This window comes from Sarcophilus harrisii, chromosome 5 (genome assembly GCF_902635505.1).
Source record: "Sarcophilus harrisii chromosome 5, mSarHar1.11, whole genome shotgun sequence".
Taxonomy (NCBI): Eukaryota; Metazoa; Chordata; class Mammalia; order Dasyuromorphia; family Dasyuridae; genus Sarcophilus; species Sarcophilus harrisii.
Window position 1 is genome coordinate 67,494,279 of NC_045430.1, and position 20,822 is coordinate 67,515,100.

General features: G+C 31.2%; 1 protein-coding gene across 3 annotated transcripts in view; it reads left to right on the top strand.

The window, feature by feature from the left end:
- Positions 1–20,822, top strand: part of ABCD2 (ATP binding cassette subfamily D member 2) — a 108,113-nt gene that overhangs the window by 17,708 nt on the left and 69,583 nt on the right. For all 3 annotated transcript variants that reach the window (XM_031940465.1, XM_031940466.1, XM_023504672.2), the window contains exons 4-6: positions 760–925; positions 1,883–1,977; positions 5,852–5,997. In XM_031940465.1, coding sequence (XP_031796325.1) covers positions 760–925; positions 1,883–1,977; positions 5,852–5,997 — 407 coding nt within the window. The remainder of the gene's footprint in view (positions 1–759; positions 926–1,882; positions 1,978–5,851; positions 5,998–20,822) is intronic.

The window sequence follows — 20,822 nt, forward strand, 5'->3', positions numbered from 1 at the left end:
CTTTTCAGTTTACTTTTGTGTGTGGTCTTCCCTTATTGGATATTAGAGCTATTAGATTAACTTAGGATTTTCTTAGCAAATTTCTTAGGATCTTAAAAGGAAAGAGAGGTCTTGATTCAAGTTGGTTAGTGATTGCCTGATGAGGCTCTGGATGTAAAAGGCCTATATTGATGTTTCTACTGTACCTTTGTCGGTATTTTATGTAAGGGGATCCTTTTCTCTTTTTTATAACTATTGCTATTGTTCTTTCAGAACTGCGTATTTCTTAGGCTCCTTATTGGAGCAATTGGACATCAGGAACATTGGTATTAATTTCATAATAAAAACAAATGTGTTTCAGAAAAAAACTAAGAAATGAAAGACTAATTCTTTCACTTACTCATGTTTCTGTTTTATACTAATTTCAAGTTAATGGCATTGTAGTCAAAGGAATTTCTTCCTATAAAGGCTAATTAGATGCTAAGAAAGAATCAACCCAGAGAAAGACCTTAAAATATCATCAATAATCTGAAAGCGTTTTGTTCAATTTGAAATTCTTATATTTAAAATATTATTTTGAGTATACTCAGTTAAATTTATTTTTTTCTTATCTTTTTTGTGTAATTTATGTTTATTAGTCTTAGTTACCTATTCTAGTAATATGTATGTATCATTATTAAATAATAATTTGTAAAGGTTTGACACTAAATGGAAAAATAATTTAGTTATTTTATTTAATATTTTCATAAGAATGTAATATTAACATATTTTATTTCTTAGATCACCGAATTAGCAGGCTATACTGCCCGAGTATATAATATGTTTTGGGTCTTTGATGAAGTTAACAAAGGAATTTACAAGAGAACTGCTATTCAAGAGACTAAAAATCCTACCACGATTGGAGATAAAATAGAATTGTCGCTCAGTGACACCTTAGAAATCAAAGGTATTGAAATAATTTTAAAAATATTTTCCTATATAAAAATATTTCATTATTTATCAAAACATGTTTCTATAAGATTTATACCAGGGCCTTTAACTAGGACTACTAAACACATCTTTGCAGAATTAGTAGTTGCTGCAATAGCTGATCCTCACATCAGCTATTGTTTAATCTAATGTAAGATTAGGAACTGTGCCTAGTTTTATATCTGTATTATTTCACTTTGAACTGCTGCAGAATTATCGGAGACAATTTTGTGAACTACACAAGATACAGAAATAGTTGTTTAAAATTTAAATTCATATTTCCTGGTGGCTTAGCACTAATGTCAGATATTTTAACGTAAATATGTCTATTATGTTGTTGCAAAGTTATTGTTCAGTCATTTCAATTGTGCATGTCCCTTTGGGACCTCAATTGGAGTTTTCTTAGAAAAGACAGTGGTTTGCCATTTCTTTCTCTAGCTTATTTTACAAATGAGGAAACTGAGGCAAACAGGATCAAGTGACTTGTTCAGGGTCACACAGCTACTAGTTGTAGGAGACCACAATTGATTCAGAAAGATGAGTCTCCACCACTATCTACTCTGCCACCTAGCTGCTTGTTGTGAATAAGCACTGTACAATTACCCATTTCATGCTTTTACCCAAAGTGCATTTATTTGAAAATCCAGTATTTTGAATGTGTATTTTCATATAATAATATCCATTTCAGTTGTTCAGTTTTCTATTACAATATTTTTCTTTTTGAATGATTTAAAATTTTAATATTACCATTTTATTAGTATTGTCCAGAAGAAAAAAAATTAGATAATGTAATAGTATAGATATAATAAAATCTATTTAAAAAAACAACTAATCCTATTAAAGTTAAAATAAACTTTTAAAATGATAAGCAACTTACATATCAAATTGATTAAGGTGATGATTTTCAAACTTTTTAATTTTCCTTAAATTATAGGAAAAGTTATCGATGTTGATCATGGAATTATTTGTGAAAATGTCCCTATTATAACACCAACTGGAGAAGTGGTGGTTTCCAGGCTAAACTTCAAAGTAAGATGAATTCAAGAATCTTCTAACTTTTAATCATACTAGTATAAATCATCTCAGAATTCATGTATTTTCTGTTAATTGTTTGAAGAAGCTTATAGAAAGGAGAGGAAATGAAAAAAGGTAGTGGCTCAATTATAAATGGAAGAAGTTAAATGCAATTTCTCCTTCTGGAAACAGTTAAAAGAGATATTTAATTTCCTTTTCTATATTTTTAAATTGAAAGTCAAATCAGGTGATAGGAGCAATAGGACTTTTCCTTAAAAATGAATATTTGAAAATAAAATGCCATTTGTTCTATTTTTCCTGTGTGAATTACTCTAAAACATAAGCCTTTATTGTAATATGATCATGGCTAAAATTTGCTAATAATTTTCATTTATAAGTTTTATCCTAATATAGCTACTTTATATAACAGGGACTAATATTAGAAAATCATAAAAATTGAATTTGCCCTATGATTCTTATAATCCTGTATAGATTGTGTTGAAAAAATTATTAATTTAAGATCTTAGGTTTTTGTGGTTAAAACATGTAAAGTATTTGATAGACTGCCTAGAAATATGACAAAAAATATGTGGAATTCTAATACTATAATAATATGACAAATATTAATTACTAGTCACAGCAGATGAATTTAATTTAAAAAAATATTGACAACAAAAATGCAAACAAAAAATTAATACACTGATTTCTAAAATCTAATTACTGACAAGAAGTATATTGAGCTAGAAAATAACAAGGAAAGAATTGGAACCACTCAGAAGAAAGATAAACAGAATTAGTAAATTTGATGGAAATTATGTATTACTTCTACAACTTTGGGAAGTTGTATATCTTTATTTTTTTATCGTGTGAACTGTAGAAAGTTGCCTTATATTCAGTGCTATCTTTATATGGGCGTATAATTTGATTTTTTCATAGTGATTTTAGAATAAGATCTGAATATGAATACTGATTAGATATCTGTTAAGCAAAAAAAAATCTTCAAATTAAATCTGTTAAGTTGTATACTTCTTAACAAATCAAGCCTTTGATTTCATTGGTGTAGGTAATTAATGAAGACAACAATTTCATGCTCTGCATGGAGCCTGTGTCAAAAATATGTAACGGACATGTCAGAAGTAGGATCAAATCAAATTCTTAACTCTGTGTCCTGTTTTCTGTCTACTACACAGTAGTCTCTAGTAAATAGAGCATATTTTAATTATGTATCATTAGTTAAAGTACTTATAATCTTTCTATCCTTCATACATTATTTCTTGTCAGTATTTATTAGAATTAACAAAGTTCTTGAATTCCTCCTCATTGTTGATTGTTATCTAATTTTTAAAAAAATGACCCAGAGTGATATGTTTAAATTCTGAATTTTCTCAGTAAAAAGTCAGAAAATTTCCCCTTGTTTTATTTCCTTCCTTCTGAAATTGCCCCCATATTTTTTCTGTATATTTATCTTATATCTTGTTTACAGATAATTGTGTATTGTCAATAGACTGTCAGCAAATCACTTAACTTTTGTCTGCTTCAGTTTCCTCATTTATAAAATTTAAGGTTAAAATGAAAGACAATTTTGAAGTGCTCTGAAGACATTAAAATATTACATTCATTATCATTATCATAGCATTTGCTTTTACTTCTTCAAAGGGAAGACTTCTCTCAATCTCTTTCATAAATAAAAATGAGCTGATTATATTTTAATTTGAAAGTTATCTAATACATATGGTTTGGACAGTATGGAATTTCTTATCGAGCATAAAAAGCTACACATAATACATGTACATATAATTCGTAGTATTGAAAAGATTGCAGTTAATAACTTTTGCACTATTTTAGGTACAAGAAAAAAAATACATCTTCTGATTAGATAGATAGATAAATAATCTTGCAAGTTCGTGGTACATCCAATTTGTTTTATAAAGAAAATCATTAATATGTAGATAAATGGAGATTCAGCTTGATGTAAAAAAAATTTCATAATAGTTAGAAAAATGGAGGATATATATCTTTAGGGTAACTCTATGAGACTATAAGCCATAGAGATAGTACTGACCTACTTTGAAGTAGAGGGAGTTTCATTTGCAGATAGTTCCTTATACTCATGAAATTAATAGTCAGACAGCATTTATCAAGTATGTACTATGTACCAAGCACTGTGCTAAGTGATGGGGATAAAAAGAAAGGCAAAGGCCTTACCCTCAATGAGTATATATTCTAATGGGGGAAATAATATGTAAATAGCCCTATATACAAGATATAAAAAGTGTTGTTCAGTTGTTTCCAATTCTTTGGAATTTGAAGCGTTTTTTTTTTTTTTTTTTTTGGTAAAAATAGTAGAGTAGTTTGCCATTTCCTTCTCCAGCTTATTTTACACATGTGGAAACTGAGGCAAATGGGGTTCAGCGACTTGCTTAGGGTCATAAGCCAGTAAGCGTCTCACACCAGATTTGAACTCTGGTTCTTCTGACTCCAGTCCTGTCTCTTTATTCACTATGCAACCTAACTGGCTTATTTATATAGTAGATAATCTGAAAAGAAAGGTATTAACAGCTAGGTTTGGAAAGGTCTCCTGCAGAAGTTTTAACTGTCTTGAAAGAAGGCAAGGAGACCAAGAAGTGTAGGTGAAGGGGTAGAGAATTCTAGGAATGGAGGATAGATGGTACAAAAGCATTTCCCAAGTCCCAGTTCCTTTTCCATATACTGAAAAAATTGAAATGACCATTGCTGACTTTCAAATGAAATGTTATCAATTGGTGTTTTAAAATGCAATCTACATTTTATATATAGCACAACCTTTTATATATTCAAATATATTATATATAATTTATTTATATATTTGTAAGATATAACAGAATGTAAATATATATGAGGTAAAACATTAAATTTTCATAAATATTTAAAAAATATTTTTAACCAAACTAGCATCATGGTATAGTGAATTAGAGAGCCAGAGCTATGAATCAGGAAGACCTATGTCAAAAGTCCTATTTCTAACAAATGCTGACTTTTTAAAAAATTTAAGCAAGTCACTTAACCTCTTGGTATCTCAAGACACTTTAATTTGTTGATTTGCATTTCTAGATAGAATTTCCTCACCAGGATATACACCAATGAGACCATAAGACCAGTAAAAAAAAAATAGTAGTAACCTATTTTTAATACTTTCAAATTATTTCCTAATTATCTCTTTATATATATAAAATCCATCTCAAATTTGAATGGAATATACTTACTAAGTATTTTGAATTTTAGTGAGTTAGAATGAGGGCTTATTCTTATTCTTATCATTTTCTTTGGAATTTTTAAAAGATTTTTTGATCTTCAGATCCTATTTAAAGACCTAAATTAATATTTTCAGCCATAATAAATGCTTTCCTTTGTTTAATGGAATACATTTTATATGTCAGCATTTAGCACAGCACCTGGTGCATGCATTTAACAGTATGCATTTAATAAATGTTTCTCAATTGTTTGATCATGGCTTTTTTATGTATATAAAAACAGAATGTGTAGCACAATGTCTTGAATAAAACTGGAAGGGACGTTAGAGGCCAACTAGTCCAATTCATACCTGAAGAAGAATGCTCTCTCTAATATATCTGACAAGTTATCATCAAGCTTTTGCTCACAGGGGAACTCACTATCTCCCAACGTAGACTATTCTACTTATATACAGTTCTAATTATTCAAGAGTTTTTCCTTCTATCAAGCTTGAATTTTCCTCTTTGCAACTTCTGCTCCTTACTTCCAAAACACATAGTTTTAAATATTTTTGAATGAATGACATGCATAATATAGCACTAAATGTTTTGAAAGAAATATTTATTTAGAAATTTCCTGTTATGCTCAGAGGCATAAAAATAATTTTCAATTATTTTAGGTACAAGAAGGAATGCATCTTCTGATAACTGGTCCCAATGGTTGTGGGAAAAGTTCTCTCTTCAGGATTTTAAGTGGGCTATGGCCTGTATATGAAGGAGTCCTCTATAAACCCCCACCTCAGCATATGTTCTATATTCCACAAAGGTATGTGCCTCTCTCTAGTCCACAAAAAAGTTTTAATATTTCTTGTTAAAATGAACTAGCAGCAATTCTCTAGAAATTGAGATTTTTTTAGCTTGAAGAATAAAAGATTTGGTGAGTGTGGGAAGAGGGACAGCAGATGTTATAATTATGGTGAAACATTTCAGGATTGTCATGGAAGGATAAGACTTCTTCTCTTTGGTTTAAGAAGGTATCTGAGCACTTCATTACAGAAGTAAGAACCAGAGAGAGTAAGTAATGTTCCTAAAATCGTGCAGCTAGAATGATGTTAAAGTTAGAATTAGAATTCATATCTTTCGACTTCCAGTCCAAACTCCTTCTATGTTATATACCATATTATAGTGTATAATTGTTTCCATACATCACCTCATACCTCACACAAATTTTATATGAATAAATATAAAAATTAAATTGGAACATAGATGATTATATTATGGCATATGACAAAATAAATTTTATTATTACATAAGAAATGATCAAATGTTTAGATTCAGAAAAATTTAGTGAACAAATCAATCAGTAAGCATTTATTAAGGCCTCTTGTATACTTAGGAAGACGTATGATTAATGTAGAGACAAGTGGGCAGAGCCTGAAGAACATTTTTAACAATGACTGCAATTCAGAAAACTGATAATGAAGCATATTTTCTGCTTCCTAGATAAGAGATGATACACAGTTTTGCTTGAGAGTACTTGTTAGAGATTTGGCAAGGGTGAATGTTGAAAATGATCTATGCATATGTTTTGAAAATAAAAATCTTTAATAAAAAATGGAAAAAGGAAGATATGAACAAAGGTAGAGTTGACTGGACAGCATAAAGCCAAAGACAAGACAAAAAACCTATTCAGTAGTCCTTTTCCATGTTTCAGTGTTTTAAATACCAACCACCTGTGACAGTGTGATAGGTCGGAGTTATTGGTTAACATACATCTTACATTTTTATCCGGGCACATTTAGGAATGGATATTTAAAGTATCTTTTGTAGTAAAGAAAATAGATGTCATATCTGAAAAAAAAAAACAAAAGAGAAAATACTTCTTAAAAGGGAATGCTTTTATTGGAGAGAGGAAAGAGTTAGAAGGGAGTGAGTAGACAATGATAGTGGCATTGATATCATGTCCAGATGAGGAAGGCGAGGATGATGATGGAAGGAAGACTATCTGTGAAGTCAGAGGACCTATGTCAAAAGATTGCCTCTGATGGTTAATTAATATCTGTATAATATCAGTCCCTGGGCCCTCATTTCCTTACCTGTGAAATGAGAAATGGAATAAATGACCTCTAAAGGCTTTTCTAGTTTTGAATATATTAAAAATAAATACAAATGTTAAATTTAAGTAGTTTTAAAATATTTAGATATAAATAAAATTAAATATCTAGTTTTAAATATTTAAATATAAATAAATTTTTTAACCTATTGGAAAAATTGGGGATCTTTAGTTTGGGAAAAAAGAAGTGAAAAGAGGGTCCCAAAAGCTGTTTTTAGAGGGAAATATTGTAGAATGGTTAGTCTTTTTCTCTCTGGACCCAAAGGGAAGATCTAGAAGCAGTGAATAAAAGTTGCAGAGGGGCAGTGTTTCCAACAATTGACTATCATCTAGATCACATCCAGAACACAAAGACAGCAAGAAAATCTATGTATACTGTTCATATGTCATTCTTCTGATATCTAGCTACTATAAGCAAAGGAGAAATGGAGTGTCTATTATTATCTGTTCTTGGTGACCAATACCTCCTTCTTTATCAGGACTTTCTTGACCTTACAGCTGCTGATGTTCTTGGTCTTACAGACAATTCGTTTTGTATTTATTTTACATATACATATTTACATGTACATGTTATCTCCCCAAATAGACTGTGTAAGGTGAGTCTGGCACCTGGTGAGGGCAAGGACTTTTTGTCTTTGAATCTCCTCTGGCAAAGACTGAAAGTTATGTCTAGCACTTCTGGTGCTTGGGGTTAGAGAAGGGGAGAGGCTTTTGTGATGAGGGGTTTCTGCCAAGGTTGTTCTGGGTCAGAGAGGAGCTGACTGTATGGGTCTTAGGCTTTTATTGTATCTCAAGTGGCTTTTTTGCCACCCCCTCACTCATGTTCATGTTAAACTCCTTGATCCGTGCTGCAAGACAGGTTGGAAAGGTAGCCAGCATTGTTGCTGATCCTATTTAGTTGCATTTAGACCCAAGAGAGAGAGCCCTGCTCCTGAAAAGTCCATCCTTGCTGAAGCTCCACCAATGACTTCAGGACCATCCAAGCTTTAAGAGGAGGAAGTCAAGAGAGGCAACAGGCAAGGAGCATGGCGGTGGTTGTCTGCTTTAACCCCAGGAATATGATAGGAGTGGTGAACGGTTGATGGCAGTCAGATCACAGATGTCAGGCTGTGGAATGGGGCCAATAAGGGATCACAAGGCATGGTGAAAGCAGGATGAAAGACCATTAGGAGAAGAAAGCATATCCTCCAGATGAAGGCTATCTACCCGACCCAAGAGCTATTTCCACCAGCTGAAGGAATACAAATTTTTGTAGAGCTCAGTACCTTAGGAAGTATCCTCAATCCTTACCTTAGTTATAAATCTGAAAAGCTAGTTGTCAATGAAGAATTCACAAGATGGAGAACATTTTGTTCATCTCTTGGATGTAGTGATTTGTAAAAATGATTTTACATAGAAGGTCCTTCTAAGTGTTTTGAATGAAAAACATGAATTTTTCTAGATTTTGTAGAAATATTGCCTTGCTCTATTAGTTTAAGACTACTTTATTATTTTTTTCATTCATTTTAGAATCTGAGGAGAAAAGCACTACATTACAAATTAGGAGATATAAATTCTAATCTCATTCTGATCTTGGGCAAATTTTTTACCTCTTTGGACCTCCATTTCTTCATCTATAAGATACCATTTTACAGACAAGATGATCTCCAGAGTCCATTCCATATCTGAGATTATCTTGTGCATTTCTTCTAAAAATAATTCACAAAAATCTTCAATTATACATGGTAAATGGGCATTTAAACTCTAGTCCTTCCTTCTGATATTGTGAATTTACAGTAGAAAAATTTACCACAGCAAAATTTTTATTTATATATTTATTTTTATTCATTTTGAACTTAAAAACAAAAAGACAAAAAAATTTTCTTTGGACACATAACAGAATAATATAAAACCGTGAATTTCTGTTTCACTGTTCTTTTTTGAAAACTTATGTAATAAATACTAGACATCATTTTTAAAGCTATACTTGCTTTTCTGTGTTTTCTTCTAAGTTTTGTTTTGTTCTCTGTTGCACTTTAAATTTCTTTCTTCTTCCTTCCCCATTCCATCCTAAAACAGGCTACCATTCAACAATATGTGTATTTGTATAAGTACACACACACACATATATGTATGTGTGTAAAACTATACAATATATTTCTATTTATGAGTTTTTTCCCTGGATAGGAATGACATATTTCTTCTTAGGTCTTTTGTAGTTGATTGAGTATTTATATTTATAATACTCAAACTGACTTAGTTAAAGTTGTTTTTAGAATAATATTGCTGTTGCTATTTAGAATGTTCTCTTGGTTCTACTTATTTTACTCTTCATTATCAAAGTTTTCCATGTTTTCCTAAAGTCAACCAGCTCATCTTTCTTTATAGCACAGTAGTATTCCATCACAATTTTATACCACAACTTGTTCAGCCATTCCCCATTTGATGGCCATCCTTCAATTTCTAGTTCTTTGCCACCACAAAGAAAACTGCTATAAATATTTTAGAAATCACCTTGAGAAACACACCTAATTTTTTCATTATTTCTTTTTATATTTTTGAGCTTTTGTTCTTCCAAATGTATTTTGTTATTTTTTCTAGCTCAATAAAATAATTTTTTTGGTAATTTAATTGGGATGGTATTGAATAGATAGACTAGTTTACATAAAATTGTTGTTTTATATAGACTCCACTTATCGATGAACAATTAATGTTTCTCCAGTTATTTAAATCTGATTTTATTTATCTAAAAATGTTTTATAATTATGTTCATATAGTTCCTGGATTTGTTTTGGTAGATATGTCCAGGTATTTCATATTGAATAATTATTATAAATGGGTTGGCTCTTACTATCTCCTTTTGAAGGGTTTTGTTGATGATATATAGAAATGTTGATGATTTATGTAGATTTATTTTATATCCTACTACTTTGGTAAAATAATTATTTCCCAAACTTTTTGATTGGATCTTTAGGATTTTTCAAGTACATTATCATATTATCTGCAAAAATAGTTGTATTACCTCATTGCCCATCATGATTCTCATTTAGATGATATAGCATTCAGTGCATATTGGTTTAGTATTAATATTGCTTCATTTTCTATGGTACCTTTTATCATAATGTAGTTTCCCTGTTTATCTCTTTTAATTAAATATGTTTTAGCCTTAACTTTGTCTTAGAACATGATTGTTATCCCTGCTTTTTTTTACATCAGCTAAAACATAATAAATTTAACCTCAGTCCTTTATTTCCACTCTGTTTGTTTTCTCATTTTAAAACATATTTCTTATAAGCACCATATTGTTGAATTCTGACTTTTACTCCATTCTTCTATCCATTTCCCTTTTATGGGTAAATTCATCCCCTTCTCATTCACAGTTACAATTACTACTTACATATTTCCATCCATCCTATTTTTCTCCTCTCTATTCTTTTCACCTTTTCTTGTTACCCTATTCCTCTTTATACAACAGATTTACTAATAACTACTATCTTCCTTATTTGCACTCTTTTTAAGAATCCTTCTCTTGTCCTCTCTTGCTGCTGTCCTATTCCTTAATCTACCATCCCTTAAAGTCTTCTTCCCTGTCCTTTCACCCTACTCTCTTAAATCTTAATCTACCTATGCTTTAAAAAGTCCCTTTCTTATCCTCTCCCCTTACCCTCCTATTTTTTAAAAATAAATTTAAAAGATTTATATTCTTCTACATGTATTTTATTCCCTCCTTAACCTAGTTTCTGACGAGAATAAAGTTCTGGCACTACCAGCTCTCCACCCCCTCCTACCTCCACAGTAACAATTCTTTCATTCATGCCTCATTTTTATGAGATAATTACTCCATTTTGCCTTTCCCTACTCAATTTTATTCAGCCCCAAGCCTTCCATCTATATATGCCCTTTTAAACTACCTAAGAAATGACAATATTCTTAAGAGTTGCAGAAAATATTCCCATTTAAGAATTTAACAATTTGACCTTATTGAGTTCTTAAACTTGATCTTATTCAACTTTTTCATTGAATTCTGTTGTTTTGGGGGATTTTTCTTTTCTTTTTTTTTTTTTTTGGCACAAATACCTGAAAGTTTTTCAATTCATTAAATGTCCATTTTTTTTAAAATCCAGATTTTACTGAGCTTTGCTATGTAAGTTATTTTTGGTTGGTAACTAATCTCCTTTGTTCTTTGAAATATAATGTTCCAAACTCTTCAATATAGATTGAATATAATATAATATAATATAGAATCTGCAAGACCTTACATTATCTAAGTGCAGCTCTATTGTATTTAAAATGCTTTTTTTCTTGTTGCTTATAGTATTTTTTCCTTAATCTGGGAGTTTTGAAAGTTGATATGAGATTCCCATGAGAATTTGCATCCTTGGGATCTTTTTCAGGTAACGAATGATGGATTTTTTCTTGTTTCTATTTTACTCTTTTTGTATAACTAGGATAATTTTCCTTAATGATTTCTTGTAATATCATACTTAGGTGTTTTTTTTTACAAGATATAAGATATAAGAAACCACTGTAATATACTTAGGTTTTTTTTGTTATCATAACTTGTAGTCCAACAATTCTTATATTATCTCTTTTCCATCTGTTTTCTAGATCAGTTGTTTTTCTGATGAGATGTTTCACATTCTCTTCTACTTTTTCATTCTTTTGATTTTATTATTTTTGGTGTCTTATGAAGTTATTAGCTTGCCCTTGCCCAATTCTAGTTTTTAAGGAGCTATTTTCTTCCTTAAGATTTTTGGATCTCTTCCAATTGGTTGGCTTTCTTTTCATAATTTACTTGATTTTCTTGGGTTCTTGTTTTTTCTTTTGTTTCCTCATCTTTATTTGATTTTTAAAGTTCTTTTAAAGCTCTTTCAAGAACTCTTTTTGAACTTGTTACTGTTTAACATTTTTCTTTGAAGTAGGAGTGATTTTTTAAAACAATTATCTTCTTCTGAATGTGAACCCAGATCTTCTCTATCTCCATATGTGATCACATTCTTTTTTCTTTTCTTACTCATTACTGTTAAACAATTAATTTTTAATGATTTATTATCAGAGTCAAGTTCTAGTCCTGAGAGATGAGATGTGTCAGGCTTCAGGTTTTTCATACCACTTTTTTAAAGTACTGTCAAGGTTTTGGTCATTCTTCTCTGATCTTGAGCCACTGTTAGGGCCCCCCTTGCTCACTCCTCATTCACAGCTATAGCTTGGGACTACTTCTAGGTAGCTCAACTTGGCTTGATGTTCTGGGGCAGTTAATCTTTCCCTACCTAGATACCTGAGTCTCACACTGAGCCTGAAATGAAAATTCATGAATTCCAGGCTGCTACTCCATATATCTCTTCCTCAGGACTTGTTTATTGCCTGAAAGTGCTTTTTCTGCTCTTCAAACAAGAAAGCATAATTCACAAAAAGGGAAGAGAAAATAAAATAGCTATCTGAAAGTATTTTGCTCAGTTGTATCAACAAAATTGCTGATTTGGATGAAATATATGAATATTTACAAAAAATGTAAAACCCCTACATTAATAGAACAAGAAATCAATTATTTAAATAAATCTATATCAGAAAAAGAATTTGAACAAGATTCAAATGAACTTCCAATGAAAAAACCTCCAGTACATGGATTTTACAAGTAAATCCCACCAAATACTCAAACAGTGAATCTAAATATATGAACTATTTGAATAAAATGGAAAGAGACCCTTCTTATTTCTTTCTAGATACAAATATGGTCTTGGTATCTAAATCAGGGAGAAATAACAAAACTATAGATTAATATTCCTAATGAATATTTATGTAACAATATTAATTAAAACATTAGCAAATAGACTAAAACAACAAATTTTAAAAGATTACACATTATCATCATTTATTATTATTATTGGATTTATACTAGGAACTTAAGATCAGTTCAAAATGAGAAACTATAAACCTTATAGACTGTTAAAAGCAAAAATAATTAAAATCATATGATTATAATAATAGATACTAACTTTTGTTGAAATCTAACACCAACTTCTCTTTAAAAAATAAACACTAGAAAGCATGGCAATAAATGGACTTTTCCTTAATATGGTAATTAATATTTATCTAAGACTGAGAGTAAGCTTTATATGTAAGTAAGAAATGTTTGACCAAACTCAGATAACTCTCTATTTGCCACTCTCTTTTTCTTCTAGCTCTCCTTGGTTGCCTCTCTTTCCTGGGTTTCATTTTTTGCATTTCTCTTCTTCTTTCGTCTTCAGTGACCCTTTCAGTTGTTATCTTCATGCAAAAAGCTTTCATAACTATATTGTTCAAACTCCTACCCCAGAACTCTTATAACTGCCTATTAACGATCTGCATCTATATGTGCTTAAATTCATCTCTCAACTTCTTACTCCCACTCTTTCTCCCAATTATCTCTTTTCTAGTACTGGCAACACTGTTCTACCAATACTCTGACTCATAATTTTGCAGTTATCTTTGACTGTTCTATTTCAGTCACCATCACCACTACCACCACCACCACCTAGTCATTTGCTAAGTTTTGTTAGTTCTACCACTAAAATATCTGTTATTTTTCCTCTTACTACAGACACCCTACTTTTGCAAAAGCCTCCTTGCCTCTCAACCTGTCTTTTCATTCACCATTCATATTACTTCATATTACTGCTCAAGTAATCTTATAATTTACTCTGATCACATTATTTTACTTAGAATAGTTTTTCAAATAAGTGCCTCCCTACTATCTACTAAATAAAGTATGTAACCTGATCATGATATTCACAACTTGACTTCATTTTCCACCCTAAATTCCAGTCAAATATGTACTGATGCCCTATTTTTGGCCTGTTTTCTCACATATCCATGCTTTTTCTCATGCTATGTCTAAAATGCATTTCCTCAATCTTTAATTTCTATCTGCTCAAATCAAACAATCAATAAGCACTAAGTGCCAGGCATTATGCTAGGTGCTGAGGATACAGATACAAAAAATGAAAGAATCCCTGATCTCAGGAAGTTTGAATTCTATCAAGGAGACATCCATATATAAATATATGCAGAATAAATATAAAACAAATGCAAAGAAGTTAGAAAGGGAGAACACTTGGTATCGGCAAAGATATCATGTGAAAGGCAGTGCATGAGCTAAATCATGAATTAAGTTGATTTTATGAGGTAGAGATAAGGAAGAAATACATTCTAGTCATGAGAAGGCCTAGAACTAAAGCAAAGAAAGTGCCCAGTTGGTGTACCTTGAGCTAAGAATTAAGAGAAAATAAGTCTTATCTGGACTGAGAGGGTAAGAAGGGAAATTATTAGACTGAAAAGGTAGAATGGGGCTAGGTTAGGAAGGGTTTAAAAATCAAACTAATTTAACCTGTAAGTAATAGGAAGGCACTAGAATTTATTGAACAAGAAATGCTTTAGCCTCCTCTATGTTTGAGGAAAATCATTCTGGCAGCTGTGTAGAGGTTGGACTCTGTGGGATTATGAGGCCACTAAAATGATATATGTAACAGGATTTGGAAGTATCACCTCAGATCTGGGAGATACCAGGGACCTGCTTCTGGCAGAAAGCATTCTATGTTCCCTATCACCAGGGTGGAAATAGCCTCTTTCCATAGCCTCCAGCATTAGCTGGAATAGGCTATATTATTATTATTATTATTATTTGATATGGATAAAGATACAACAAAGAGGAAAGAGAAAGAGCATCAGATAGGCCAGAAAAGAGAGTAGTGTAATGAAACAGAAAGGGAAATATCTAGGAGAAAACTGGGAAAAAAGCCCCAACTAATATCAGGTTTGACAATTTGGAGGTAATTTTGAAAAGTACAATTTCACTGGAGTGATGAGTTCAGATTGCAAAGGTTATTTAGCCAAAAAGATTATAGTAAATGACTATAATGGAAAATTATTGTGCAGTACTGAATGAAGTATAAAGAATCAGGAAAAAAATTTAAAGATAGGCATAAATTAATACAGAGAGAAGTAAATGAAACCAAGAAAACAATATAAATCAAGAACTAAAACAATATAAATGGAAAAGGTCATAAGAGGAAGTTGAAAAGCAATGAAAATCCTAAAGTCCCTCCATTTCTTTGAAGCTCAAGTCAACTGCCTCATCTTTCATGAAATATTACCCCACCTAACTGAAAATGATCTCTCCCTTCTCAGATTCCTTGTTGCACATGCCCGTACTTCTCCTTTGCACTTATCACATTCTGCTTTGTGTCAAAGAAAACATTAATAATGTACTCTGTTGTAAGCACTAGTCTTCCAGAAGCCATTTTTATTAACTCATTATTAAATCCAACCCCTATTCTGCTTGAGAGAAATGTCCTCAGACCCCCCAAGACAACTCTCTCTCTCATCAAGATTTTTAAAATTAACATCAATAGGATTCTTTTTAAAGAGTAAATTTTACAACATGATAAAATATAGTTACACATTTTAAGATAAGATAAAAGACCATTTTGCTTCATTCAATCAGAACCCTTATCACTTAATTTTGGAGAATCTTTTTCTTAAAACCAATTAATCTCTCTATAGAGGTTTATTTTCCACCTGGTCACAGGAGACCAGAAGTAATCAAAGAGACCACCTCCTTCTGATTAATATAAAATCGTCTTTGGGAAAGTGGGAAGGAAGCCATTGTTCTTAGGTGAATCAATCACAACCACCTGCCTTTCCTTGTTTTTGTTTTGTCATCCCCAAAATAAGGAGTCCTTCTTCTTGGACTGATCTTGGGAAGAAAATACTTCTTCAGAATTGATAAGTAGAAAGAAACTAATTTGGGTTTCTTTTTCTTATTAATTCAAAAGCTTTAGACAACAACACTTTAAAAAATGTTTTCTCAATATTTCTAAAAGGACAATGGGAAATGTTTGAAGGGGTGGGAGGAGACACTTTACATTCTCCATTTTTTTGTGCTGAGCACAATTGTAAAAGTAATCTATGTTCATTCATTTTTAGGATCTCATTTTTATATTTGCTAATCGGTCACAGGACATATTATTCTAGTTCAAAGACTCTTTACCAAAAGCACCACACTGCCAGAAGGATCGTAGACACAAGGATTCCTGTGTCCACTTTGCTCAAAATGTGTTCTCTGCATTTTACTTTAATACATGAGATGCAGCAAAACAATGAAGAAAAGAACATCCCCTCTGCCCTATATAACAGTAAGCCATATGACATAAGATTTAAGAGCATGATCTTGAATTAGAATTCAGAAAATAGTGCTGTAAGCAGGAATAGAACCCAGCACTCCAACGGACTTAAGCTTATAACCTTTTAATCTTCTGAATAGTAGCCAGAAAGCCAGAAAGATGAGCAAATTTAAATTGGATCAAGGTGGTACAGATTAAAATCATTCTTCTGTTGATCAGCTGGCTAATAAATAATGTGATCTTAGTCATAGTCATTACAAAATAAATATATTGAATATTTATATATCTTTGTGTTTATATACATATGTATTTATCCAGATATATCTATTTATCTAAGTGTATTTATCTTGAGATTTTCAATATAACTCTCATCTAGAGTATATAGTTCCTATTTTTTGTTTAAATCAGCATATCTTATCATATTCTACAATTACACTAATCTCATATTTTTGTACACATTGAAACTAGATCAAAAGTTGACTATTAATTTTCTATAGCTAATATCTGGCTTTATTGGAGGAGTATTTATGAATAAATCAGACTATGTCAGGGGCTTGATGGTTTATACATTATGATAATTTGCCTAATGCAACCTTCCCAGAATCCCTAAAATAGACGGTACGTTATGATCGGCTTACCTTAACACTTGGACATAATTGTATGGCCATAAATTAAAAGGGATTCTTAATTCTTTGAACTTTCAAGTCAACACTAATAAGTGAAATATGGCATATATCTATTCATTTAAGACATTTTTTTTTTACCTCACATCATGTTCTATCTCATTGTAGTGTAGCAGCTTAATAGACAACCTTACTCATTAATAAGGAGAAGAGAATTTTCATATCATACTCTGGTGCAAAAATGACATCAATTTTACCCAAATTCACTTGGTGCTTTTAAAATTAGGATCCCCTCATTTGGGCAATTTGAAGGCTTTGACGTGCTTTTCAGATTGTGACCACAATCCCCAAAAAGGTATTCTATTCAATTCAATTCAGAAAACATTAAATACCTACCATATGTAAGGTACAGTGCTAATTTAATCTTGTTTATCTCTCAAAAACAGTAAAGACACTTAGCTCCTTTGTTAGATCTCTAAATTATATCAATCAGTTGTCTTAGGACAAAAATTGGGAAGGTTTTTAAAAAAAGAATAATTTTTAAAACTCTCTAGCACAGTATATACAGCTTTCTTTTTGTTTCTCAGTTTTAAGTTTTGTAATAGAAGGGGCAGCTAGGTGGTATGTGAATAGAGCACCAGGCCTGTAGTTAGAAAAATCTGAGTTTAAATCTGGTACCAGAAACTTGCTAGCTGTGTGATCAAAGTCACTACCCCTATTTGCCTCAGTTCCTCATCTGTAAAATGAGAATGTACAAGGAGAAGAAAATGGCAAACAACTCCAGGATCTTTTTTGAGAAACCCCCACCCATTTGATGTAGTCACATAGAATTGGACATGACTAAATGACTGGACAACAAGATACCAGTATGGTTCCATTTCATTCCAGTTACCAGTACCAAGAACCATGATTATATCAATTACTTTTTTTTTTAATTATAGTAACTTTTTATTGACAGAATCCATGCCAGGGTAATTTTTTTACAACATTATCCCTTGCACTCACTTCTGTTCCGATTTTTCCCTCCCACCCTCCACCCCTTCCCCTAGATGGCAAGCATATATCAATTACTTACTCATGCAATTAGTGATGTTAATTAACATGGAGAATAGTATGGTCACTGATAGTAACAGTATATCAGTCATTGCAGGTATTTTGTAGACAAGTATGTACATTTCCCTAATCTTTTTGACCACTGAAGAAGGAAGTGTCAGGTAAAGTATTTAACAAAAAGGACAACTGACTATTTTGAAGTAGTAGTTAATATATCTTACTTTCCAAACTAAATCTTTCAGAGCTAACTTGAGAAAAGTATTTATCTTTTTTTTTTTTAACATTTCAATATATTATTTTTATAGCATTCTTTTCTTTATAAATTTTGAGTTCCAAATTCTCTCCTTCTCTCAAGTCCCATTCCCCAACCCACTCCCCCATCTGTTGAAAAGGCCAGAAATAGTATATCAATTCTACATGTGAAGTCATGTAAAACATTTCCATATTAGTCATATTTTTAAAAATTAGAAGAAAAATAAAGGGAAAAATTATACTTCAATTTGCACTAAGAATTCATCAGTTTTCTCTCTGGAAATGGATATCATTTTTTTCATCCTGAGTCCTTTAGAATTGTCTTGGATCATTGTGATTGATCAGAGTTGCCAAATCTTTCACAGTTGATTATCAATAACATGGCTGTTATTGTGTATAATGAACTCCCATTTTTTCTCACTTCACTTTGCATCACTTCATATAGATCATTTATAGGAGATGATCAGTGAATTCTTCCCATTTCAATTATACCCTCAAAAATATCATGATCAAAGATATCAGAGCAGTTTTCTGTGATAATTTTTTGAAAAATGATGTCTAGGTTCTTTCTTTGATCATGGCTTTCAAATAGGCCAATAATTCTTATAGTATGCCTTCTAGATCTATTTTCCAGGTCATTTGTTTTTCAAATGAGGTATTTCATATTTTCTTCTATTTTTTCTTCTTTTTATTTATTTTATTGTTTCTTGATGTCTCAGAAAGTAATTAGTTTCCACTTGTCCAATTCTAATTTTTAAGGAATATTTTCTTCAGTTAGCTTTTGTATCCCTTCTTTTATTGGGCCAATTCTACTTTTCAAGGAGTTCTTTTTTTTTTTTTTTTTTTTTTTTTTAGTGAATGTTTGTGCCATTTAGGTGGATTCTGGTTTTTAAGGTGCTATTTTATTCAGTATTTTTCTTATTTCTTTTGTTTAGTCATTTTCAGTTGTAAACCTCCTTTTTCTCTCTTTTAAAAAAATAATAGCCTTTTATTTTCAAAATATATGCAAAGATAGTTTTTGACATCCAAGTCCATTTTTTTTTCATCCAATATTATAGTTGACTTTGCTGGATATGATATTTTTGGTCATAGGCCTTGTTCTTTTCATTGTCATTACATATTATTCTAGAACCTGCAGTCTTTTATTGTAGCTGCTGATAAATTCTGTACAATTTTAGTTGTAGTTCTAGCATATTTGAATTATTTTTTTTGTTTGTTTCTTGAAGAATTTTCTCTTTGATCTGGAGGTATTGAAATAGCAATAATATTGCTCTGTGTTTTTCATGTAGGATCTTTTTTGAGGTAGTGGATTTTTTTTATTTCTACTTTGTGTGGATTTTTTCTATTTCTACTTTCTCCTCATATTCTATTACTCCAGGACAATTTTCTTTGATTATTTTTTGCATTATTGTGTAGAGAGCAGACTCCCTGGTTTCTGGGAAGGAAATGGAACCCTCCTGAATAGTACAAGGATAGGCAAGGGTAGACAGTATATCTCTTACAGCTAGCTTCAGGGCGTAAAGATAACACTACATGTCTTGGTATTTTTTCCTAGAAGTTGAATGTGTGATAGATGACAGTTTTTTTTCCATTAATTATAACTAACTCAGAGGGAAGCTAAATTTTATTTTTTTGTTAATTTTTTTGGCCTATTAGAGATAATAGAGATGATGGAGCAGACTCCCTAATGTCCATCTGCATCTTTCAAGGATAGCAAGGATAGCAAGAATAGAACAATGATTAGTAAAACTGGATTTCTAAACTTAACTCATTATGGGGTCACCTGAATTTCTGAACTAAGTTCAGAGACAAAGAATCATGGTTTGGGGCAGTTACAGGACAAAATTAACTAACTATAAATGAGATCAGTAAAGAAGTTATACAGAATAAATTTAAGTGCCTGCAATAATTTTTCTTTGACCTTGAATCTCTGAGTTTTGGCTATAGTATTCCTGAGAGTTTTTGTTTGGAAGTTTCTTTAAGGAGGTCATTCTTCCTTAAATTCTTTCTATTTCCACTTTGCTCTTTAGTTCTAAGAAATCTGGACAGTCATCTTTTAATATTTATGGAAACATGATGTCCTGGCTCTTTTTTGGAGATAGGGTTTTCAAAAAATCCAATGATTTTTAAATTTTTTCTTCATCTTTTTTTTAGTTCATTTGTTTTTGGTATGAGATATTTTGCCTTTTTTGTTTTTTGACTTTATTTTAAATAATTCTTGTCTCTTAGAGTTACTAGCTGCCATTTTAATTTTTCATGTTTTTTCTTGCCTTAATTTTTATATTTCTCATGCTATACTGTTAATGCTCTTTACAATTCTTTCTTCCATAACTCATTTCTTTTCCATTTTTTTCTTCTAGCACTCTGATTTCATTTATAATTTCTTTTAAAACTCTGATTTCATTTCTTTCAGGGAAGTTAATAAGACTTATGAACAAGGTATGTTTTTCTTTGAGACTTTGCTTGAGAT